Source organism: Giraffa tippelskirchi, chromosome 1 (genome assembly GCF_054371585.1).
Source record: "Giraffa tippelskirchi isolate mGirTip1 chromosome 1, T2T-mGirTip1v1.2.pri, whole genome shotgun sequence".
Classification (NCBI taxonomy): Eukaryota; Metazoa; Chordata; class Mammalia; order Artiodactyla; family Giraffidae; genus Giraffa; species Giraffa tippelskirchi.
The window spans coordinates 33,879,701-33,906,685 of NC_137275.1; the positions used below are offsets into that span (position 1 = coordinate 33,879,701).

The 26,985-nt window shown below is 35.5% G+C and overlaps 1 protein-coding gene across 12 annotated transcripts in view; it reads left to right on the forward strand.

The window, feature by feature from the left end:
* Positions 1–24,634, forward strand: part of EPHA5 (EPH receptor A5) — a 394,095-nt gene extending 369,461 nt beyond the window's left edge. For 11 of the 12 annotated variants that reach the window (XM_081504964.1, XM_081504794.1, XM_081505053.1 and 8 more), the window contains 3 exons: positions 8,877–9,070; positions 12,930–13,085; positions 22,997–24,634. In XM_081504964.1, coding sequence (XP_081361090.1) covers positions 8,877–9,070; positions 12,930–13,085; positions 22,997–23,102 — 456 coding nt within the window. In that variant the 3' untranslated portion in view covers positions 23,103–24,634. Of the gene's footprint in view, positions 1–8,876; positions 9,071–12,929; positions 14,499–22,996 lie in introns of those variants that run through there. The other variant, XM_081505452.1, reaches the window with a different exon arrangement.
* Positions 24,635–26,985: the final 2,351 nt, after the last annotated feature.

A 26,985-nucleotide genomic window follows, 5' to 3' on the forward strand; every position in this document is an offset into this window, starting at 1 on the left:
ATCCATTTTGAGTTTATTTTTGTGTACGGTGTTAGGAAGTGTTCTAGTTTCATTCTTTTACAAGTGGTTGACCAGTTTTCCCAGCACCACTTGTTAAAGAGATTGTCTTTTCTCCATTGTATATTCTTGCCTCCTTTGTCGAAGATAAGGTGTCCATATGTGCGTGGGTTTATCTCTGGGCTTTCTATTTTGTTCCATTGATCTATATTTCTATCTTTGTGCCAATACCATACTGTCTTGATGACTGTGGCTTTGTAGTAGAGCCTGAAGTCAGGCAGGTTGATTCCTCCAGTTCCATTCTTCTTCCTCAAGATTGCTTTGGCTATTCGAGGTTTCTTATATTTCCATACAAATTGTGAGATGATTTGTTCTAGTTCTGTGAAAAATACCATTGGTAGCTTGATAGGGATTGCATTGAATCTGTAGATTGCTTTGGGTAGAATACTCATTTTCACTATATTAATTCTTCCAATCCATGAACACGGTATATTTCTCCATCTGTTTGTGTCCTCTTTGATTTCTTTCATCAGTGTTTTATAGTTTTCTATATATAAGTCTTTTGTTTCTTTAGGTAGATATATTCCTAAGTATTTTATTCTTTTTGATGCAGTGGTGAATGGTATTGTTTCCTTAATTTCTCTTTCTGTTTTCTTAATATTGGAGTATAGGAATGCAAGGGATTTCTCTGTGTTAATTTTATATCCTGCAACTTTACTATATTCATTGATCAACTCTAGTTGTTTTCTAGTAGAGTCTTTATGGTTTTCTATGTAGAGGATCATGTCATCTGCAAACAGTGAGAGTTTTACTTCTTCTTTTCCTATCTGTATTCCTTTTATTTCTTTTTCAGCTCTGATTGCTGTGGCCAAAACTTCCAAAACTATGTTGAATAGTAGTGGTGAAAGTGGGCACCCTTGCCTTGTTCCTGACTTTAGGGGAAATGCTTTCAGTTTTTCACCATTGAGGATAATGTTTGCTGTGGGTTTGTCATATATAGCTTTTATTATGTTGAGATATGTTCCTTCTATTCCTGCTTTCTGGAGGGTTTTAATCATAAATGGATGCTGAATTTTGTCAAAGGCTTTTTCTGCATCTATTGAGATAACCATATGGTTTTTTTCTTTCAATTTGTTAATGTGGTGTATTACATTGATTGATTTGCGGATGTTAAAAAAACCTTGCATTCCTGGGATAAAGCCCACTTGGTCATGATGTATGATCTTTTTAATATGATGTTGGATTCTGTTTGCTAGAATTTTATTAAGGATTTTTGCATCTATGTTCATCAGTGATATTGGCCTGTAGTTTTCCTTTTTTGTGACATCTTTGTCTGGTTTTGGAATTAGGGTGATGGTGGCCTCATAGAATGAGTTTGGAAGTTTACCATCTTCTGCAATTTTCTGGAAGAGTTTGAGTAGGATAGGTGTTAGCTCTTCTCTAAATTTTTGGTAGAATTCCGCTGTGAAGCCGTCTGGTCCTGGGCTTTTGTTTGCTGGAAGATTTCTGATTACAGTTTCGATTTCCGTGCTTGTGATGGGTCTGTTAAGATCTTCTATTTCTTCCTGGTTCAGTTTTGGAAAGTTATACTTTTCTAAGAATTTGTCCATTTCTTCCAAGTTGTCCATTTTATTGGCATATAGCTGTTGGTAGTAGTCTCTTATGATCCTTTGTATTTCTGTGGAGTCTGTTGTGATCTCTCCATTTTCATTTCTAATTTTGTTGATCTGATTCTTCTCCCTTTGTTTCTTGATGAGTCTGGCTAATGGCTTATCAATTTTGTTTATCTTCTCGAAAAACCAGCTTTTAGTTTTGTTGATTTTTGCTATGGTCTCTTTTGTTTCTTTTGCATTTATTTCTGCCCTAATTTTTAAGATTTCTTTCCTTCTACTGACCCTGGGGTTTTTCATTTCTTCCTTCTCTAGTTGCTTTAGGTGTAGAGTTAGTTGATTTATTTGATTTTTTTCTTGTTTCTTGAGGTACGCCTGTATTGCTATGAACCTTCCCCTTAGTATTGCTTTTACAGTGTCCCATAGGTTTTGGGTTGTTGTGCTTTCATTTTCATTCGTTTCTATGCATAATTTTATTTCTTTTTTGATTTCTTCTGTGATTTGTTGGTTATTCAGAAGCGTGTTGTTTAGCCTCCATATGTTGGAACTTTTAATAGTTTTTTTCCTGTAATTGAGGTCTAATCTTACTGCATTGTGGTCAGAGAAGATGGCTGGGATGATTTCAATTTTTTTGAATTTACCAAGGCTAGATTTATGGCCCAGGATGTGATCTATCCTGGAGAAAGTTCCATGTGCACTTGAGAAAAAGGTAAAATTGATTGTTTTGGGGTGGAAACTCCTGTAAATATCAATTAAATCTAATTTGTCTATTGTATCATTTAAAGTTTGTGTTTCCTTGTTAATTTTCTGTTTAGTTGATCTATCCATATGCGTGAGTGGAGTATTAAAGTCTCCCACTATTATTGTGTTATTGTTAATTTCCCCTTTCATACTTGTTAATATTTGCCTTATATATTGTGGTGCTCCTATGTTGGGTGCATATATATTTATGATTGTTACGTCTTCTTCTTGAATTGATCCTTTGATCTTTATGTAGTGTCCTTCTTTGTCCCTTTTCACATCCTTTATTTTAAAGTCTATTTTATCTGAAATGAGTATTGCGACTCCTGCTTTCTTTTGGTCTCCGTTTGCATGGAATATGTTTTTCCATCCTTTCACTTTCAGCCTGTGTGTGTCCCTAGTTTTGAGGTGGGTCTCTTGTAGACAGCATATATAGGGGTCTTGTTTTTGTATCCATTCAGCAACCCTTTGTCTTTTGGTTGGGGCATTCAACCCATTTACATTTAAGGTAATTATTGATAAGTATGATCCCGTTGCCATTTACTTTGTTGTTTTGAGTTCGTGTTGAAACATCCTTTCTGTGTTTCCTGTTTAGAGAAGATCCTTTAGCATTTGCTGGAGAGCTGGTTTGGTGGTGCTGAATTCCCTCAGCTCTTGCTTGTCTGTAAAGCTTTTGAATTCTCCTTCATATCTGAATGAGATCCTTGCTGGGTACAGTAATCTGGGTTGTAGATTATTCTCTTTCATTACTTTAAGTATGTCCTGCCATTCCCTTCTAGCCTGAAGGGTTTCTATTGAAAGATCAGCTGTTATCCTTATGGGGATCCCCTTGTGTGTTATTTGTTGTTTTTCCCTTGCTGCTTTTAATATTTGTTCTTTGTGTTTGATCTTTGTTAATTTGATTAATATGTGTCTTGGGGTGTTTCGCCTTGGGTTTATCCTGTTTGGAACTCTCTGGGTTTCTTGGACTTCTGTGACTATTTCTTTCCTCAATTTAGGGAAATTCTCAACTATTATCTCCTCGAGTATTTTTTCATGGCCTTTCCTTTTATCTTCTTCTTCTGGGACTCCTATGATTCGAATGTTGGGGCGTTTCATATTGTCCCAGAGGTCCCGGAGGTTTTCCTCATTTCTTTTGATTCTTTTTTCTTTTTTCCTCTCTGCTTCGTTTATTTCCATCATTCTATCTTCTACCTCACTTATCCTATCTTCTGCCTCCGTTATTCTACTGTTGGTTCCCTCCAGAGTGTCTTTTATCTCCTTTATTTCATTATTCATTCTATATTGATTCCTTTTTATTTCTTCTAAGTCCTTGATAAACATTTCTTGCATCTTCTCAATCTTTGTCTCCAGGCTATTTATCTGTAACTCCATTTTGCTTTCAAGATTTTGGATCATTTTTATTATCCTTATTCTAAATTCTTTTTCAGATAGATTCCCTATCTCCTCCTCTTTTGTTTGGCTTTGTGGGCATTTCTCATTTTCCTTTACTTGCTGAGTATTTCTCTGCCTTTTCATCTTGTTTAGGTTGCTGTGTTAGGCGTGGCCCTTCTGTATTCTGGTAGTATGAAGTTCCTCTTTGTTGTGGAGGTTCCTCACTGCGGTTGGGGTTGGACAGGTGGCTTGTCAAGGTTTCCTGGTTGGGGGAGCTTGTGTCGGTGTTCTGGTGGGTGGAGCTGGATTTCTGCTCTCTAGAGTGTAATGGAGTGACCAGTATTAATTTTTGAGATGTCTATGGATTTGGTGTGCCTCTGGGCAGCCTGTATATTGATGCTCAGGTCTATGTTCCTGCGTTGCTGGAGAATTTGTGTGGTATGTCTTGCTCTGGAACTTATTGTCTCTTGGGTGGAGCTTGGTTTCAGTGAATTTATGGAAGCTATTGGATGGTCTCTTATTAATTAATGTTTCCCCTGGCTTTCAGTCTTATTCTTGCAGTAGCCTGAAGACTTCTCCTTCCATACAGCCTCAATAATAAAACTTTTAGGTTAATGTTGAAAAGATTCTCCACAGTGAGGGATACCCAGAAAGGTTCACTGAGTTACATGGAGAGATGAGGTGGGCGGGTGGGTTGAGGTGACCAGGAGGGGAAGAGGGGAATTCAAATGTGGAGAGAGCAATCTAGCCAGTAAGCACTTCCTTCTGTGCTTTCCACAGTTTGGAACCCTCAGAGTGATTCACAGAGATACATAGAGAGGGGGGAGGAAGGTAATAGAGGTGAGCATGAGTAGAAAGGGAGGAATCAAGAGGGGAGAGAGAGATCTGGGCAGTATCCTGTTCCTGAAGTGTTCTCCGGTACCCAGAACACCCTCAGAGATTCACAGAATTGGGTTGAGAAGAGAAGGAGGAGGGTGGGAGATAGAGGTTCCCTGGGGGAGAAGAAAGAGCATCAATAGGGGGAGAGAGTGATCAGGCCAGTGATCACACTCCTGAGTAAAAATGGGTCCTAAAGATTGGGTTCTTAAATGTACAAAGTTGATATCAAATATGTAAAACAAAGATTAAAAATCTAGAGTAGAGGTTAGACTCTTATAAAACTTACAATCTAAAAAAAAAGAAAAAAGGAAACAGTGTAAAAAGAAAAAAAACAGTAAAACAGTAAAAAAAGAAACAGTAAAAAAATGTAGAACAGGAAAAAAAAAACATTAAAAAAAAGAAAACACAAAAGGTATAAGATATATGTATGTAGTTTGCTTCAAAAATAGGGGTTTTTTTTTTTGCAAGTTAATAGTGGGTTATGAAAATGAAAGTTAAAGGTGTAATAGAGGACTTGAAGAAAAAGGAAAGAAGAGAAAAAAAAATTTTTTTAATTAAAAAAAAAAAATTAAAAAAAAAAAAATAATAATAATAATAGTAAAAAATATATATATCCCGGACTTTCTCTGGAGCTGTTGTGAGCAGTGTGGGATCTGCTCAGTTTTAGATAGATCCTTATTCCTGCTTATACTTTTCAAGATCTATAGGTCCTTTTTAATGCAGTCGGTATTAACTACAGGGATCTTAATCTGTTGGCCTGTCCCTTCCAAAGCGCTTCCCTCTGTTTATTTGGCTTCTGTTTGGAGATCTCTTCAGTATCTAATTTCCGCCCTGCAACAAAGTGGTGGAGGTGATCTCTTTAGGTTCGCTTGTTCAATCGTGCTGTGGGGAGGAAGGAACACTGCAATTCTGGCGTGTGTGTGGTAAGCTCGCAGTGTCTCGGCCGCACTGGGGTCGCCCCCGCTCACGGCGTGTGTGCTTTCCCCGTCTACCCTGCTCAGGCTTCAGGTTACTCGGCCGGGGAGCGGGCCCTGAGCTGCGTGCACTTCCCAGGTCTAAGCCGCTCAGGTTCAGGCTCCCGGTTACTCCACAAAGGCGCAGACTCGGTTTCGCCCGCGGCTTGTGCCGTTCCCGGTCGGCGCTGCCCAGGCGGCCAGAAGTTTGGCGAGGGCGCTGTCCCCTGTTGGGGCGGTGCGGCTTATCACCACCCTGGTCCCCGCCTCGGTTTACGGGCGCGCCCGGCTCCGGTGTGCTTTGTGTCGGTTCTGGGGAGCTGGTCTCTGGCTGCGACCCTCCCAGCGGCTGTCAACCCTCCGGGATCTCAGGCAGTCTTTGCTTAGAAACTGGGAGCCTGTTTGCAGTTTGGTAGGGGGTGCCCTCTCTGGAGCCGAGTTTGCCCCTTTCCGGCTCTGGCGGGCCCCGCCTGCCCGCTGTGTCCGGCGGGGGATGGGGCGGTCCGCAGCCGGCTAGCTCTCCTCTGGTATCGCTCAGTCCTTTGTTCTGTGAGCGGGCCGGCATTGCCTTAGAGTTGGGCTTTTCGCGGGATAGTTCTCTCTCTCTCGCTGTCCCACAGTTTAGGTTACTATCTCACGTTAGCTCCCTCAGATCGCCCTCGGGGCACTTGGGCCCGGTCCTTACCCTAGGCAATGCCGCCCGCTCCTCTCCGTTCAGCCCCCACTTGCTGGTGGCGGATGATGCGAGCGCCTGGGGTTCTTTGCTGGGAGTTGCTTTAGGCACGTAATCTGTGGATTTTATTTATTTTTTCCTCCCAGTTACGTTGCCCTCCGAGATAAAAAATCCTCCCCCACACCCGCCGGTGAGAGGGTTTCCTGGTGCTTGGAAATTCCTCCTCTTTTACGACTCCCTCCCCGGGACGGGTCTCCGTCCCTAACTCTTTTGTCTCTCTTTTTATCTTTTATAATTTCTCCTACCTCTTTTGAAGATAATGCGCAGTTTTTGTGAAAGCCTGACGTCCTCAGCCAGCCTTCAGAAGTAGTTTTGTGAAGTTTGGTCAGCGTTCAGATGTTCTTTCGATAAATTTGTAGAGGAGAGAGTGGTCTCTCCGTCCTATTCCTCCGCCATCTTAGCCCCGCCCTCCATTCCCCAAGCTTTTTGGCAGCAGCGACCCGTTTCATGGAAGACAATTTTTCCGTGGACTAGGATATAGGGTGTTGGGGGAGGAGAAAAGAGGAGGCATGATTCAAACACATTACATTTATTGTGCACTTTATTTCTAATATTATTACATTAGCTCCACCTCAGATCATCAGGCTTTAGATCCCGGAGTTTGGGGACCCCTGATTTGTAAGACTAGCTGATCAGAGAAGGAAAGAAAATAATTTTTGAAAATAGATGTTAAAAAAAATAGGCATAATTAGTATCAAGCTTTGAGCATAAGCACATTATAATACATATCAGGTTTTATGTAAATATGAATGACTATTTTCACTGCATAATAAAATATTTCATGATATAAACTCTATCAAGACATTTAATTCTGCTACATAGACATTATTAGAGAATAACCATTGTCCTTATAAACAATGTGGAGTCTTATAATATGCAAATTAATAAATGTACTTGCATTAATATAGGAGTACAAATGGCACTTTAATTTTTACTATTCATTTATTTGATCACTAGTGATAATAATTTCTCAGAATTGATTTAGCACTTTTTTCTTTTGTAAATTTTTTATTAGTACCTATTTCTTATTTGTTGTTTTATTATTTTACTTCTCAATACTGCATGAGATTTTAATACACTAGATATGTTAACTGTATGTTATGATTTTTTAAATATTTTCAACTATGATTTGCCTTTTAACTTTTTGTATTGTTTTTGAGTCAACTAACGCAGTAGATGACTCTCAGAGTCCTTGAGTTCTTTTTATTTCTTTGCCTGAACTTAACTATTGGTGCTTCTCAGAAACCTTTATTTTGTGTCCTTCCCAGGGAGCTATAAACTACACCCGACTTCAAGCTGTGACCAAGTGCTGATGACCCTCACATTCATATTATCAGCCCAAATATCTCCTGTACTCTAGCCAGATTCCTGCAAATTGCCATCTGCAGTTGCCTAAACTTACCTCAAATAAAACAAGCTCCAAATTATACCTGTCAACATTTCTCACCCCCATAAGTGTTCTTACCTAAAATTAACAGCAACAATCAACCAGCATGAAAGGCTTGAACTTATTTTCTCTCAAAAATTTTCTCTACTATCCCCTCTACCCGTGTGTTAGCAGTGTCTCTGAAATCGGCCATTTTGTCTTCCTCCATCTGCCCCTGCTTTTGTTCAAATGCTGTGTCCTTTATCATTAGAAGACTGATTTCTCTCCAACCTTTTTAAAACTGTCTTTATAAACTCTCTATTCTAAATTCTATTTTTTCTAATTGTCAGGTCAAATCTAAAGTGTTTGTTGAAACAAACACTTAACAATCATTAAGAAACTATTCAAATAGGATTTGAGAAATATGTTCATCATTATTGGTTTGGGGTATCATTTAAATATTAGAATTTTAATAATTGAATAAAATATATATTATTGTTTGATAACATACACCATTCTCTTCTGGAGTTAGATATTTTGATGGCAGCAGCAACATTAAGAATGTTTTTGATAAAAAAATATCTCACAGTTAGACTGATACTCATATGTGTGGTTGCATTTAAAATCAATGATGTTTGTAATGCTCACACTACTAAACAGTCATTCGAAATTCCAGACTGAAAATAGTAGATGATAATAAACAGCCAGACCTTGATATTGTTAAATGATACATGAGACAGTTATGCTAATTTAGTCTTTGACTTATCCATCATTTGCCATCCAAAAGTCTCTTTAGATTATTTTAAAAAATGTGGTTCTACACATAATTTTTCATTAAAAAGACATTAAATTTTCAGAGAAGTCACTAGAAAAGTTAATCTCTATTTGATTCCAGAATGTGAGGATAAATAAAGCATGAACTGTTTACTTTTATGTCAATTAATTTTAAAAATCACTCTTTATCAAGATTTTAGGAAAAATGATTACCATTTATTTTCTTTATCATGAGTGAGAAAAGCCTATCTTACATTGTATGATAGCCTATTATTTCTTTTCATCGTATTTTGCATCAAAAGGAGTAATGGAAGGTGTTAGAGGCAGTGATGCTGGTTGTTATTGCAAGAATAAGAGTAAGGATGCAAGCTGAGCACTGGGAAATTTCTCAAGCTATTCTGTATTTAATCTGTGGCACTGGGGGACCCGTTCTCTTTCACTTTACGCAGGTGATTAAAGCAGTAGAGGAAGGCTACCGTCTGCCAAGCCCCATGGACTGCCCTGCTGCTCTCTACCAATTAATGCTGGATTGCTGGCAGAAAGATCGAAATAGCAGGCCCAAGTTTGAAGAAATTGTCAACATGTTGGACAAGCTGATCCGTAACCCAAGTAGTTTGAAGACACTGGTTAATGCATCAAGCAGGTACAAGACCAAACTGGGAAGATTTTTCTGAATATAGCAAATTCAGATTAATGCCACAGATATCAAGTTAATGAAATTATTTTTGTACACATCCTAGCCTATAAACCTATATTACACTAATTTACTTGAATATGGTTTTTGCATAATGTTATTTACATGAATGAAATATAAATGATTAAATTATACTTAAAAACACCTATACCTAATCTAATAGTGTAACCTACCAGTTTCAGATAAATGTTACTGTAGTCAAATTCAGGTAATATTTTTTAAAAATCCCCAGATATATGTACTCTCCAGTGCTTTGAACCCCACATAGGTTTGGATAGGGAAACCTATAAGATTATAAGATCGTGGAAAAAAGCCAGTTAAGCACTGATAAAATTTTAAACCAGAGATACGTAACAATTACTCCTGATTTCCTTAGCTAGATTTCTCAACCTGTCATATTCTATAAACATCAACAACTCCTGAAAGGACTCTTTCCTCTTATCCAGTTGAGTATAGATATTTGAATAATCATTTACTGTGTAGTATGAACAGGACTTGAAACTAATAAATGAGTAATCTTGTGGAAAAAAGTTGTATGAACAAATGAGCATTTTTTAAACTTTTCTGAATGCATGTAAATGCATTTAAATAATGTTACCTTATATAAAGAATTCTTAATTCTTTTACTTGAAAAATTAAAAAATTGTCCTCTCAAAAAGTAAATAATTTTGATTATGTACTAGGAAATATACCAGATTATTATTTCCATTATATATAAGGCAGTTATCTTTCTCTACAAGAAAAGGTATCCTGCTGGTAGCTGAATTGGCTGCCCATAGTATGAACCAAATGAGAAAAACTTTATTGATAAAGTTACATAAGTTCTGTGGCTCTGGTATAAACATTTGTTTACTAGACAAAGAGTCATTTTTAAATACAAATGAGGAATGAATCTTCAAACTCTGTTCAGGCTCATTAGCTTTCTGTGGTAGCAAATGGAGAATGCATCTTAGAGATCACTCCTTATGTTATTCCTGAAATAACTGCTTTTAAATTGTTTGTTGTCATCTAAAATATTGTGTTTCTCTCTAGTTGTTCAAATTATGTTGTCACAAATTGATGTAAGGAAAGGAAATCATAAAAAGAAATTTTAAGTTCTAAATTGTATTAATTTCAGCGTCATCATTATAGGTTGAGAGCAGTTGAAAAATTTCCAACAAATTTACATATTACTTTATATATGTATTACATAGAATTCAGCTTGCTAGGTTTCATTTTAACAGATTTAGCTTAAGACGATACGGCCAACCCTCTGTATGTGTGGACGCAGAGGGCTGACTGTAGTACACCATTTTATAAAAAGAACTTGAGCATCCATGGATTTGAGTATTAACTGGGTGGAGAGCCAGTCCTGGAATCAGTCAGCTGCAGATACTCGGGGGAGGGCTGTATCACTCTCTACCTGATTTTTTATTCATTCATCTACAAGTCCTGGTTCTTGAAGGTGTTAGTTCCTGATTCACCGTCTCTTTCTCTCTATTCCTACACATGTCACAAAATTAGGTGAATTGAGTAAACATGTAGATGATATTCAAATATTTTTGAATACCTTGAAATTTTCTCCTTCAATGATTTTGGTCTCTAACCCACCTTGGACTCTTTTTCATAGTCATATTCTATACTTTGCTATTACCCCAAATTGCATCTCTTATGTTATCTCAACTTCAAGATCCTGTTCTCCAAATTCAACAAATCTTTGACTCTACTACTTATTGACTACAAATTACTACAAAATATCTACTTATTCATCCAATAAATATTCATGTGTGTATTCTGTGTCAGGCTGTGGGCTAGGTGCTGAGTATGCAGAAATGAGCAACAAACTCTTGCGGGAGAGAGAGATGAAATAAAATAAAAACTTAAAAAAAAACTTTAGTTTTAGAGTGGAGAGTGAGAGTAAACTTTAGCAGAATAACTATAAGCTAATGTGCTTGGGCAGATAAGACATGATGATGTCTTGAACTAAGCTGGTGGCAGAGAGAAGTGGTCAGATTTGCAATACATTGGAAGTAGAATAGATAAGAAACACAATTATAGATTGTGAAGGGACTGAAGACAAGGAAGGAGCAGACAGTTGTATCATAGACTATAAGAAGGAGGACTTCAGAAGGAATTGGATGTGTAGAAGATGAGTAGTGTGGTGTTGGACATGTTGTGATTAGAATCTCAAGAACTATGGAGTCATGAAGTAGACATGTGAATATATGAGCGACTTAGGCAGGAGATGAAAATCAGAGAAAAATAGATGCCGTTTGAAGCATGCAAGTGGGTAAAACTCCCCAAAGTTAAGTTATAGCCTGAGTAGAGAAGATGTAGGGCCATGTCCTGGCTCCCTCCAAATTTTAAAGGCAAACAAAAGAGCAAGCAAAGGAGATTGAAGAAAAGCATACCATGTTATGGAAGCCACAAAAGAAAGAACAGTGATTCAAAAAAGGTTGAGATAAGGTAAGAGTGCAAGGGGGAGAAGGTAGTAGTGGTGATTGTTGAATGTTTCTGAGAGGTTAGTCATCTGACTTATTGGAAAATCTTCACAGATTTTGACATAAGCGAGATCATTATTCACTTTAACCAGAGAAATTTTTATAAAATTGATTTGGAAGAAACTATACCAAAGTAGGTTGAAGTATAAATGGGATGTGAGAAAGTACAGAGAACATGAGTAGAAAGAAAGATATTTGTCCTGTACTAATGGTTGAAATGTACTGAAGTAAAGTCCCACTGATGGACATTTAAATTGCTTTTGATGGGTCATGGTGGAGAGGTCTGACAGAATGTGGTCCACTGGAGAAGGGCATGGCAAACCACTTCAGTATTCTTGCCTTGAGAACCCCATGAACAGTATGAAAAGGCAAAAAGATAGGACACTGAAAGATGAACTACCCAGGTCGGTAGGTGCCCAGTATGCTACTGGAGATCAGTGAAGAAATAACTCCAGAAGGATTGGGGGCAGGAGGAAAAGGGGACGACAGAGGATGAGATGGTTGGATGTCATCACTGGCTCGATGGACATGGGTTTGGGTAAACACCGGGAGTTGGTGATGGACAGGGAGGCCTGGTGTGCTGCGATTCATGGGGTCGCAAAGAGTTGGATACAACTGAGCAACTGAACTGAACTGAACTGATGTTTCTTTAGCAAAAAAGTGTACATGTTATTTTTTGCTATTTTCCTGATTATTTCCTTAGGATACATTTCCAGAAATCATCATCATTATTTCGTATATTATTGGTCAAGGAGTGTAAATTTAATATAGTTAAGAGCATCACATAGTTTGATTAATTCTATTTTGTTTTCTTATGTATTAATATTAAGAGTTACATTTTGCTTTCCAGTTCTACCACTCTTAGGTGAATTAACAAGCACTCCTCTGTAAGAGCATAAAATAAAGGATAACTGATTTCTGGTCTTCTATGAAATAAGATTAAATGAGCACAAGTTTCTCTAGCGGAGTCTAGAAGCAATTGACTTTACACAAATTATCCTGCATCTCTCTATTTGGTAGCGTTTTCTTTATTTTACAAACAAAACCACAGTAGGAAATAAATACATCTAAATTACTAACATGGAATTTTTAGCTAATGTTTTGTATTACAGAAAATTCAGTTATCAAACCATTATAAGTCATTGTTAACTATGGATAGAAAAAATCTGAATAGGCTGATTTTTGCATTCTGTTTTTTGAATTATTTTCTTCCTTGTTAGCATTTGTATATTTTTCTCCTATAAATATACTAATAAACTCAAAGATCCATTGGTAATGAGTTAATATTACAATAAAAATTTTTAATATTTGTGTTTTTTGTGTTTTAGAGTATCTAATTTATTGGCAGAACATGGCTCACTGGGATCTGGGGCCTACAGATCAGTGGGCGAATGGCTAGAAGCAATCAAAATGGGCCGATATACAGAGATTTTCATGGAAAATGGATACAGTTCAATGGACGCTGTGGCCCAGGTGACCTTGGAGTGAGTAATTTTTCTGATAATTTTTACATAATTTCTGGGGCAAGAAAAATTGTTCAGAAACCAATCTGGATGAGATCAAGGGAAATCAGTTAACCTTTGTTCATGTGTGGCAGCTTTCAAAGAAGCGTCTTCATTTTTATCCTGTATTGTTAACAACTGCATGATTAATGCTACCTGTGGCCAGTATCTTTGCTTCTTTGCTTCAAACAAATAGCATTTGAGTATTTGATTGATTGGAATTACATCTTGGCAAAATACTGGTACTTTGTGTTGTAGAAAAGATGTTTTCTTGACAAAGTTTTTCTACTGATACCTGTGTTATATGAATGTAAATACAAAACAAACTGTAAGCACAATTGGTGCTGTTAGCCCTACAACAACAAAACATACTCTTAAGTTTCGGCTTTGATGGATACCCAGATAACAACAGCTTAAACAAAGCTTCCTGGGCAGGAATCTCATCCCGTTTTCTCTATAAGTGGTGCATCTTATATTCTTGCAATCCAAGGATATATTAGATCCTGCCTCGATTTTTGTTGTTTGGTACAATCTCAGTGGAAACCAATTGTGCCCTCTTCTGTTTGCACGTTTAAGATAAAATCTATCAAATCTTATTATATAAAAATCACTAGAGTTAAAAATTGAATTCTTTAAGGTTGTAAGTTGTTTGTATTTTATTATATACTCTGTATGTGTAATTATTTTAGCCTAATATTTGTAATTTGTGAAAACTAACTGTTGTTATGGTGGTTACATCTGGATTGCATTAACACAAATGATGTTTTAACCTATGAATATAATAATAACAGTTCAAATTGCCTACACATTCAAAGGTTAAAATATTGTTGTAAGTTTTAAGGCATGGTAGAACTTTCTAAAGCACTAAACCACAGTCTTTCTTCCATTACATCACATAATATAAACACTGAACACTTGGTTCTAACCATTTCTACTCTGGTATTCTCTGGTTCATTGAACTCACTGCCTATCCATAGAAAAGGTAACAGGGTACCATTACTGATCACCAATTAATGTCACTTTCTCAGAATTTCCCTTCTTCATAACTATAACTAAAAGGACCTAAAATCACCACTCAGCTAGCCATCTTAATTTATTGAATATCATTCTCATCATCACCACTAGATCATATCTGCTTGAGAGCACATATACTTTGCCCATTATTTCTTTGGACACTTGAAAAACTCATTAGTGCTATATTTGAGATAGTAAACAGAAAAATTTATTGATAATTTAAAACTATTTTTACATGATTGCTATTTAATTTTTCAGTAAAAATTGTCATTTTAATTTATTAAAGTCATTTGTCATTTTATATTAAAATGATACTATAGGTATTTCTTCTACCCAATGTCAGATTACTTGTAAATATATAATAAAACTATTTGCATTAAACCATGTCTCTCTTTTTATTAAAATAGCACATATACGTGTATATATTTATATCCACTACTTTTTTGTTTCTCCTTAACAAAATAGTTATAATCACTAATAATGGCTTTTATATTAATTCCTCTGTTTTACTTTCATTGGGGCCCCCAAATACTATAAATATGTTGAATATTTTACATTATGATTTCACTTTTTCTTATATCTAATAATTCCTGTTTACTTTTCTATTTTCCCTTCTGTTTCAAAACTCTCCCATTTTGTATGTTTTCTTTCAAGTCTCAATAGCTTCTTCTCTCGTCTTGTGATGGTCTGCAACTCGCTTCTATTTTCCTGTATTTTCGTCTGGTCATATCTTCTCTACATGGTTCAGTTTCTTCTCTCTCTATTGCTTTGGTAGCATGTTGCCTTCTGTACTGCCTCCTTTCAGAAATTTTATGTTTTAATTTATTTACTCTGACCTAAGAATAAGGTGAAATTAAGAGATTTACCAACATCTTCCTGTTCAGAATGTTGGCCTCAATGTGTCAATTGCTTCAGTTTCCTGGAACTATAAATACCACATTCCTTACTAGGAACTGAGCCAGCCAACCTTAACTTAAGTGAAGCCAATTTATTGGAGAGTCCAACACATGTCCTCTTGTTTATTGTGTTTTTGACCACATTTTCCCCCTATTAGTAAGAACATATTTATCAAAATGTTATGTTAAGTAACTCACAGAAGAATGAGTAATCAGTTACTTGTTTGGTCAAGAATATAAATTACATGTGCATTTTGCTTGCTCTTCACCAAAAAGAAAAAAATAAGCCAGTCATTATTAAGGACTATGGCAAAGGAACTGAAATATCAGTAAAGACAAAGACAAAATCTTAAATAGTTAAAGATTTATTTCTACATGGTCTTTGTTGTTGTTTAATCACTAGGCCCATGTCTAAATAATAATTTTATGTAGCCTGTATAAACTATAATGAAATAAAATATAGTTCCAGTATTATTGCCAGAGTATAATTTTGAAACTGGGAACTGAAAGAATATATTCATACTTGTAAGAAATGCTTAGGAAAAAGTTAAAATTAATTAATATAAAGCAAAAGACCAAACTGCCATATACGTACATAAGAAAAATATGTTATTAATATAATTTGTGCCATCAAATTTGTTGTCATGATAGATTTTGAATAAGGAAGAGGAAAAAATTATAAGTTTTCAGAACCACATACTTTGGTGAAAATTTCCTTCATAAAGATTTAATTTTACTTATGATTTTTTGGCCAGAACATATATGTAAGGCTTGATGTGGAATAGAAGTGAAATATTTTAAGAACTTAGAGTTAAAATGTGTTCAACAAAAGTGGCTTTCAACTTCAGATGTTTCTGTCTGCTGTTCTCTGTGCCTAAACTTGGCTGTTCTGTGTATGGTACTCGTATGAGAGCAATTGTTGTAGCAGTAATGATGCAATCTGTACTATGGTGTTTAAGTGCAGGGAGTTATGGTCTACAGGGGGATCTGTGAGCTTGAGGTGAGTTGCACATTGAATCCAAATACTGGAATTAAGGACAGTATCACAGCTGTTTTTTAAACTTCTTGTCAGATCATTACTGTCAACTTTTAATTATTCAGAAAATGAATAAAATCCAATAAACTTTATTATACCACTCATGTGTAAGCTGAAGCAATTCCTATTTACTTATTTATTAAATTGGGGTCTTAAAATATTAAAATTAAGTGTAACAAATCTAGAGCCAAAATTTGTGCACACTAACTCAAATGGAGAATTCCATGGACTGTATAGTCCATGGGGTCGCAAAGAGTCGGACACGACTTAGCGACTTTCACTTTCAACTCAAATTTAACTTATCAATAAAGTCATTATGCATAATTTATTATATGCCTAAAGAACACACAAGAGTACTTACTATCCTCTGTGTTCTGCGTAAGTAAGCTAAAATATCCAGTGTAACCCTCACAAGGTCTTATCCATTGAAAGTTATAGCCAGGTCATGGTTAAGTCCTCTCTTGCCAAGATATATGTATACCTTGTACAGTACATACATAACGATTATCAGGATTCTTCAAAGTGAACAACAACAAAAAAAATCCCAAATATACAATTGCATCATAAAACTATGACAATAAGAATAAACACTGAAATTTAGTGAATGTTCATTAACCTCTCTTCTCCCTTCTCCTATCCAGCCTGTGTTGGTGGGGCTAAGTACCAGTGATATGGCTAAAAGATGTGTAAAGCAGAAGGGAGAAAGAATGTAAGGGAATGTTTCCTCTACCAGTGGATAAATTACATCCTGAATTATCAAGAGTTGGCTCCAACATCAACTAAACCTCTTGTTTAGTTTCTACTTTTCATTCTGCCATTTAACACCATAATACCAGTGTTTTCCATTATTTTATATTAGGAAATAACATTTGAAAAAAAGATTGGAATGTTGTCACAACAAGGGCAATTCATCATATTTGCAGCTTTTCTAAAACTAATCATGTTTTGTTGACAAAATTAAAACTGTTTTTTATGTAACAGTATTAGTTGATCATGTTTAGATTCATAAGCCTATGCTGAAATTTAGTTTATCATCATTAAATTGGCTTTGAGTATTACTTAAGATTACACGTGGTCATGATAAAATTCGTATCATATATGTAAAGAGGACACACCTAAAACTTTCCCTTGCTACAAAAAACTCCTATATAGATAAATGAAATGAGAAAAATAACACATTTTCAAGTATTTTTTTTCAAAAATAATTATAGAGTAGCACCTTTATCATGTAATGGAAAATACTTTTATTTTGATCAAACTTCTCACATTATTACTATTAAATAGACCATTTAATAGGTGCTTTAAGAAGTAAAATGGAAATTATTGGAAATCACAAAAATGTGAGACAAAGCTACATGAAGGAAAATACCATAATGTATTTATCAATATTGGAATAGAGTTACTTAACCTTTACAGGAAACATTTTTCTAATACCTTTTTAATTCTCATTTGTAATTTTAGTATGAAAATATTAAATGGAATTTTTAAAGAAACAACTTTGCTCTTGAGAACAGATTTAACTGCATGAATAATCTTGTTTTTCCCCACATTTTCAAAACCACATTGTATAAAGGTAAATGTACACTGCATGCATTATAATCATGCTACTTTGTAAATCTCTGCACATTAATTTGACAGCTTTTGAAATGACAGGTCAGACCTCAAAAACAACAGTCCATTAAAGACACATAATTTATGGCAGTGTGTAAAACTGAGTGCTGTATTTTCATAATTCCATTTATCCCATGGAAAGAGGGGTAGATAGAGGTGTGAGGTGAAATGTAAGAAGAGAGAGGAGAAGGATAATCTCATTGGTCTGAAATTCTGTATGAATGTTAGAGGATTATCCGGTCATAAGATGACCCTAAATAAAATTTTATGTTTGGGAATATTTAAACAAATTTAACTTAACATCTAGATATATGAAATATTCTGAAAAAGGTCAGGTTTTATTTTCCTATAAACACAAACTCAAACTCTCTAACTGTATTAATCAAATATAATTCCTCAAAATATTCATTCTTTGGCATGATATAGATGTCATGAAAAATGTAAATTCCCAGAGCACTGAACCAGATTCTTTCCTGTGGTTATTAGCAGAGAATGAAGTTATATTTACGTATATTAACAGATTAAGACAATGGAAACAAAAATAAGTCAAACTAGTGATTTAATAAGAGGCCAAGCATCCAAGAGTTGGAATGTGGAATACATACACGCATACGCCTATGCACCACACTCCAGAAACACACACACTTTGAATTAAGGTTTCGGCATTATACACGCAAAGTTCACCCTGTTTGAGAGGAAAGTCTGTAATATTTTTTCAGGTCTTTCAGAATAACTATAATAGCTATTTTCAAAAACTCATTCTTAATAATTGGTTTAGCCATATGGATTCTGCAGTTTAAGTATGTATGTATTAAATCAGTACTTTCAAACCTTTGTCAGAATCACATGTAGGTTTATAAAACATATGATAAAACATATGTTTTAAACTTTATGTCAAGTTCTAATTATTTACATTCCCTAATAGAGATTAACTACTTTCAGGTTAAGAAATTTTATCCCCTTTTCTCCTGACTTAAGTCCAAAAGTTGGTAGTGAGCACCCATAAAGTGTCTTCATAATTCATAATACATGTTACATGTGGAAATATGACAGTGTTAACTAGCCCATAACTGTAGTTGCCATGAAGTATAGACTGGATTACCATCAGTTCAGTTCAGTCACTCAGTCGTGTCCAACTGTTTGCAATCCAACGAACCGCAGCACGCCAAGCCTCTCTGTCCATCACTAACTCCCTGAGTCCACCCAAATACATGTCCATCGAGTTGGTGATGCCATCCAGCCATCTCATCCTCTGTCGTCCCCTTCTCCTCCTGCCCTCAATCTTTCCCAGCATCAAGGTCTTTTCCAATGAGTCAGCTCTTTGCATCAGGTGGCCAAAGTACTGGAGTTTCAGCTTCAACATCAGTCCTTCCAATGAACACCCAGGACTGATCACCATTAGGATGGGCTGGTTGTATCTCCTTGCAGTCCAAGGGACTCTCAAGAGTCTTCTCCAACACCACAGTTCAAAAGCATCAATTCTTTGGTGCTCAGCTTTCTTTATAGTCCAACTCTCACATCCATACATGACCACTGGAAAAACCATAGCCTTGACTAGATGGACCTTTGTTGGCAAAGTAATGTCTCTGCTTTTTAATATGTTGTCTAGGTTGGTCATAACTTTCCTTCCAAGGAGTAAGCATCTTTTAATTTCATGGCTGCAGTCACCATCTGCAGTGATTTTGGAGCCCCAAAAAATATTCTGTCACTGTTTCCCCAACTATTTGCCATGAAGTGATGGGACCGGATGCCATGATCTTAGTTTTCTGAATGTTGAGCTTTAAGACAACTTTTTCACTCTCCACTTTCACTTTCATCAAGAGGCTCTTTAGTTCCTCTTCACTTTCTGCCATAGGGTGGTGTCATTTTCATATCTGAGGTTATTGATATTTCTCCCGGCAATCTTGATTACAGCTTGTGCTTCTTCCAGCCCAGCGTTTCTCATGATGTACTCTGCACATAAGTTAAATAAGCAGGGTGACAATATACAGCCTTGACGTACTCCTTTTCCTATTTGGAACTAGTCTATTGTTCCATGTCCAGTTCTAACTGTTGCTTCCTGACCTGCATACAGGTTCCTCAAGAGGCAGGTCAGGTGGTCTGGTATTCCCATCTCTTGAAGAATTTTCCACAGTTTATTGTGATCCACACAGTCAAAGGCATTGGCATAGTCAATGAAGTAGAAATAGATGTTTTTCTGGAACTCTCGTGCTTTTTCGATGATCCATCAGATGTTGGCAATTTGATCTCTGGTTCCTCTGCCTTTTCTAAAACCAGCTTGAATGTCTGGAAGTTTACGGTTCATGTATTGCTGAAGCCTGACTTGGAGAATTTTAGGCACTACTTTACTAGCGTGTGAGATGAGTGCAATTGTGTGGTAGTTTGAGCATTCTTTGGCATTACCTTTCTTTGGGATTGGAATGAAAACTGACCTTTTCCAGTCCTGTGGCCACTGCTGAGTTTTCCATATTTGCTGGCATATTGAGTGCAGCAATTTCACAGCGTCTTCTTTTAGGATTTCAAATAGCTCAACTGGAACTCCATCACCTCCACTAGCTTTGTTCGTAGTGATGCTTCCTAATGCCCACTTGACTTTCCATTCCAGGATGTCTGGCTCTAGGTGAGTCATCACACCATCATGATTGTCTGAGTCGTGAAGAACTTTTTTGTACAGTTCTTCTGTGTATTCTTGCCACCTCTTCTTAATATCGTCTGCTTCTATTAGGTCCCTACCATTTCTGTCTTTTATTGAGCCCATCTTTGCATGAAATGTTCCCTTGGTATCTCTAATATTCTTGAAAAGATCTATAGTCTTTCCCATTCTATTCTTTTCCTCTATTTCTTTGCATTGATTGCTGAGGAAAGCTTTCTTATCTCTCCTTGCTATTCTTTGGAACTATAGATTCAGTCAAATAATCATGTGTTTTTTTTCCTTCGTTAGATATCTTCTTTCTTTTGAAATTCTGGATATTTGATGTTATATATACAGATTTCTCATTTCACAGATTAATAAATGTTTGCATGTAATTTAAAGCTCTTTGCTCAATATTATATCTCAGAGAAATGAGAAATTGTTTTCTCATCCATAAAAGGAAATTAACAAAAATCTATATCATGTTGCTTATATATTTTCCTAGCATATCTGAAGAGGACATCTTAATTGTTACCTATTTTATTATATTTATTGCAATGCTTCTTAACCAGAGGAGATTTTTCCATTCAAGGGACACTTTGCAATGTCTGGAGACATTTTGTCTTGTTACGACAAAGGGCCAGTGGCCATCCAGCATTTCTGGTATTTAGTGGGAACAGGTAAGACATGCTGGTAGATGTCCTTCAATTCACAGGGTAGCCCCTACAAGCAAAGAATTATCCAGCCTGTAATGTTAACAGGGGCAAGGCTCAGAAACCCTGATTTAATTGAAAAAAAGACAAGATTAAACTCAAATTTCTTGTTCCTATGTTAGTCTGCCATTAGCTGTTTTACAATCTATTCATGACTAGTCAAAGTCACTCAGTCATGTCCAACTCTTTTCGACCCAAGGACTATACAGTCCATGGGATTCTCCAGGCCAGAATACTGGAGTGGGTAGCTGTTCCCTTCTCCAGGGGATCTTCCCAGCCCAGGGATCAAACCCAGGTCTGCTTCATTGCAGGTGGATTCTTTACCAGCTGAGCCACCAAGGAAGCCCATTCATAACTAACAGTAGTGATTTTGTTTAAACTGAAATTTTACTGGTTTTAAGTTTTGTTGATGATTGTCTTCCTTGCCTTATTATTCTTAATTTTATTATACTCTGGTGTCTTGTAGCTATAATAATTTCTAAATTAAATGTTTCACATCTACATTCAAAGAAAGAAATGTTTCCACCGTAAGTGTTCATTGCTTTTTCTTTAGCTAATTTCCATTTGCTAAAACTCTCATAATAAATCAACAAAACATAAAAGGAAAAAGACACCTTATGTATTACTTGCTGCTGCTGCCAAGTCACGTCAACTCTGCTGCTCAGTTGTGTCCAAGTCTCTGTGACCCCATGGACCGGCTGTAGCCCACCAGGCTCCTCTGTCCATGGGATTCTCCAGACAAGACTACTGGAGTGGGCTTCCGTTCCCTCTTCCAGGGTATCTTCCTGACCCAGGAATCAAATCCACTTCTCTTAGATAAAAAATATTTCCAATACTAATAAACGTAGAGCTTAAGTACCCATTTATTCAATTTCTAGCCTCTATTAAGAGATTTTTTGAGTGTCCAAAACTATTCAGTTTTACCTATAATTCTAGTGCAATTGTATCCAATTCTAAAGAATGCTAAGACAGTCTTAAATTAGCACATTTACCGAATGCAAAAATATTCTCCTTTTAGCATAATGTGTTAAGCAGAGTAATTATCTAAAGAAATCTAACATGGCAAACATTTTAAAATCTTGTCATTGAAAAATCTTTAATCGCTAATGCTCAGTTTTTTAATAATTAACATTATTATTTGTCAAACATATCTGAATTATTATATTTGTCAAATGCATATTTTGGGACAACAGAATTCCTGGATATCCTGTGAAATAATGTTTAAAAACCATGAGCTCTGGCCTTGAATACCATAATATGCTATTAGTTTGGGAATCTAACATTTGTAAGTTTATTTTGAATAATAAGCTTGTTAAAAAGAAATAATATAAAAAGGTTTTTTGAAAAGATCTCTTGATAGCGTGTAATCTTCAGAATGCTCTAAATGCCAATAGAATCAAGATATATTTGATAAAGGAAGAAAGCTGTGCTACTTTGGATTCCAAGTAAAACATAAAATATTTTAAGCATTATCAGAGAAATGTAGTGATGATTATCGCCTGAAGATACCCGATATATAAAATGATTGTGCTGATTTGAGTCATTTGAAAAGTTTGGTCTTCGACTGCTTAGCTATGAAATTTTTTAAAGTATATTTTATGCTTACTTCTTTTAGTAAAATAAAGAGTGCTTGTTCATATTGTAGGTTCACATTTTCAAAACCATGCAATGAAATTGTACCCTTTAATTTAAATATTTATTGGAAGCATGTGCGAATTTGTTTTTTCACTGCTCTGTGCTATCCAAAAAATCATCCAAAAGGGGAGGGCAAATATATATATCACTTCTTGTTGTAAATATTTTTTGACTGCAAACAGATTTTAAGGTACAGCTTTAGAGCCTGCGTTTGAAAATTGGACCCCATATATCTAAATTGGGACCGTAATCAAATTAGCTTCTGCAAAAGGTTTGCCTCTTTGCCAACGTGAGGTATTGTGCTGTGCTACAAACTGAGTCAATACATACATCCAATGTGTGCTTTCTTCATGCAGGGATTTGAGACGGCTTGGAGTGACTCTTGTTGGTCACCAGAAGAAGATTATGAATAGCCTTCAAGAAATAAAGGTGCAACTGGTCAACGGGATGGTGCCATTGTAACTTCAGTTTATTGTCGCTTCATCAAGTGAATGACTCTGCACTTTGTAAACAAGCTCTGAGATTTATTTTAACAAAAAACAAAGGGGAAAAAGGGAAAACTCAGTGATTTCTAAACATTAAGAGAGCATTTGTTTCAGCCACAGAATTTGTAATCAGTGTTTTACTAAAATCTCTTTATCTTCCTCTTGGTGTCTTCATTTTTCATGAAGCAAATATAACCTGCATGGAATAAGAACATGAAATTTAAACACTATCTTGTATTACAACAAAATCCTTCTCACTGCTTCTACAAAATTTTATACATGAAATATATAACTATATATCGCACCTTTTTAGACTGAATGAAGGCAGCCCCTTTCAAAACTTCCAAGAATCTACTTGAAAGGAAAGTTTGATAGCCATCTGTAGGCTAACAAAAGCTGCAATTTACTGACGTTTACTTCAAGTCTTATTTGTCTACATAAGTGTATTGAGCAATATGGTTAGATAATTTCTAAATAGATATCTTCTTTTGTAATTTTAAATGCTGTTACACAGCCTTAAGTTATAGACACTAGTGTATAAACATGTTGCTTGATCAAGGACAAGTACAATACAGGGTGTATATTTATTTTTCTGTTTTATAAAGTTTACTTTTAGTTGCTTTTCTAGATATTACTAGGTAATAAATGTGTATAAACTGTATAATTTGCTGTATACCCAGGAACCAATTTAAGTTGGAGCTTTGTGTGTGTGTGGCTTGCACATGTGTGTATTACCATTCAGCTTGCATTGTTAATAGTGTTTTAATTTTAACAACATTCAGGAACAAGCATTCCAGGGTGTATTAGAAATAGGAGAAATAGGGAAGTAGGAAAACAAAATCTAACACAAGCTTGTGTCTTTTTTCCTCTCCTGTGTCCAAAAGCTGCTAAATCTCTCTATTCAGTAACAGGAAGTGTCTATAAGACTAAATCCCCTTTGGCGTTTTAAAAACATTTTGTGATATCTGTGACAATGCAGTTCTTCTAGCCATTAATCTTGCACCCCTGTAAGAAATTTCACCTTTCTGAGTCCCAGAAAATATCTTGTCAAGCAAAGTTGACACCAAAGGGCACATTTGCAGCAGGATGTAGAAGGATTTAACTGTGCAGACTTCTGTTAATATTGTTAAATCCAGCATATAGCACCAAGCATTATTCCTAAGTGTTAATCCTTTGTAACCATTTCCTCTGTGGCCCAGCTCTAAAAATTTTGATACTAAAGCAGCAATGGAATGATGTCAAATACATCTATATTTTTTGTCCTTTTAGAATTTTCTCTATGGCAAGACTTGACCAGTTTTATTTGTTGATTGTTGTTTATTCATTTGGTAATTTCATCTTGTATTCAGTTACATTGAATTGATCTTGAGGAGCCAATCTAAAGTGCTATTCAATTGGCCTTATTAAGAAATATAAAATATCCTATGTACATGCTATGTACCAAACTTGGTAAAGAGTGATATTTGTGCTGTAATACCAATTAAACCGTTTATTAGAACCTGAACAAAACTGAGCTCCTTGGTGAAATAACCAAGTTCTTTGTATTATTACACTTTATAAATCATGAAATAATGACATGATTATTCAAGGAACACAGCATTTAAACAAAATACAGCCTACTTCAGATTGTCAACAGCAATAATGTATTGGAGTAGCCTGGATTAGTGACATCCATAAGGAACATACTTGCATTATATTGTCAGTACTCCTTCTCTCTTTCCCAAACACCTGTTTCAGTCAAACGTTAGCATATATAGGAATAAATTTTTCCTTTTACCCTACCCACCTTCACTTAAGTAGCTCTTTGCTAAAGAATGTAGGGGGAAAAGGGGGAGAGTTTTAAACAATTTCAAATGATATATTGAGTCCTGTCCAAATAGAGCTGTAATTCTTTATGGGTATATACTGTACCATGGGTCCACACAGACTATGCTTAATTATATTAGTTTAGTGAAATCTCTGAAGAAACTAGAGATGGATATAACTTTGTCTTGATGAAATCACAAGTAAGCAGGCATCACTTTTATGAAAGATGCATTTGTTCATGTCAGGAAACATAGTAAACTAATTCCTTTTGTACACAATAATCAGAGATTGCGTTGCACTTACTGAATTTTGTAAAACCAGCCTAATCTAAGTGATAAAGTAACAATTGAGAAACTTCAAGTAAGAATAGATTTGTTGATTTAAAGGGTAAACTACCATAAAATTAAATTTGATGGACTGGCCACAGTTACTTATATGTAACAAATATATTTAAATTGTTCTCCAGCTTTGTGTGTTCAAAGATGACTGCAAGGTCAGGATGGAGTGTATCTAAGTGATTGGAATTTGGCGTTTCAGAAGGTTTTCTCTTTTTCACAAGAGAATATTTTAAATTAATTTTAATTAAATTTGTTTGCTTCTTTTGCCACCTTGATATATATTTTCAAAAGTAAATTGAGATGAAAGTTGAATGGACACATAGCTTTCATCCGTATCTCACTTTGGTTGAGATTTTCTAAGGAATGTCAATATGATTTTATAAGATGTACTCCTCCTCAAAAAAGAGGAAATAATTCATTTCTAAAATATTTGTTCACCACTGGATATGTCACCAATTGCGAAGTGCCAATCTCATCTATAAATGTGAGAAGTGGAACAAGGAGAGAAGCAGCTTTTGTGAAATACAGTGAGACAGTAACCCAGGGCAAGGTTTGACAAATCTTGATTGTGTGATTTCTTATCCTTTTGGTTAATATTGTCACCGAACAGACAACCAAAAGTAAAACATAGATTCAATAATTTCAGTACATAAGATAGATTTGTCAAATTAAACATGATGTTATTTTAACAATAGCAATACCTTTAGACTGTAAGTCTTTCTCAGTGTTTAACTTTGAAAAAGGTATACAAGCAGAGAATAATTTTCAACTTACTGATATCTGTTGAAGTCTCTCAATGACTCCTTTTATCGGTCATAATTTGTTTTCTAATCTTGCCATTTGCTCGCATGTAAAAATGACATACTCAGTTTCTCTTCTTGGCGGTTGAAAATGTATGCATTGTATGTTAAAAGGTAAAAATTTTTATTTTCCCATGTAGAAAAAAAATAATGTGCATGTTTTCTTGTGTTTTAATCACCAAGTCAGTATTCTGAAGTTGTAGGATTACTGTAAAAATTATATTCTAATATTCTATCTAAACTTACATGTGATCAGCATTCTTAGTTTTAGAGTTGCCAAAACAATACGGAACATCCTTAACTCAGTTTGTAAGAGTTCTAACCAGTGCGCAATGGTGAAGAAATAGTTTCCTATCTCAAGTTTAAATGGAAAATTAATATAATTGAGCACTTAATGTGTTTGCATGTCTGCTATTTAATCTCCATGTGAAAGTTAAAAGATTTTTTTTTAACACCATTCTTTCTCCCATGTAAAGTGGGCTCTCAGAAGCACAAGCAGAGATACTTACCTGTGGAAGACATTTTTTTACTGTAATTGTGCATTGGATGGCAAATGCCAGTTGAGTCTGATGTTAGAAATTTACTAGATGTATGCTGTTGCATAGTAGAATAAGATTCTTTTCTCATTTTGTTCTTTCTAAAAATAAGAAAAAACAAAGCTAAGTACGATAGTAAACTGTCTTTGCTTATGTCCTGCCAGATGTGTAACCTCAAAATAAATTAAAAGTAGGTACAATAAGATGATGATGATGATAATGAATAAACAAAGTGCTAGTTTTATTTGGAATTAATAACTAGAATAAGTCATCATTTTTTCAACTCTGTAGCACAGCTGGTTACATTGAATATTTTCTCTATTATGCTGTTAATTATATAGCAATGTATCAAAGAAGAAATAGATAAGAACTTTCTTTTC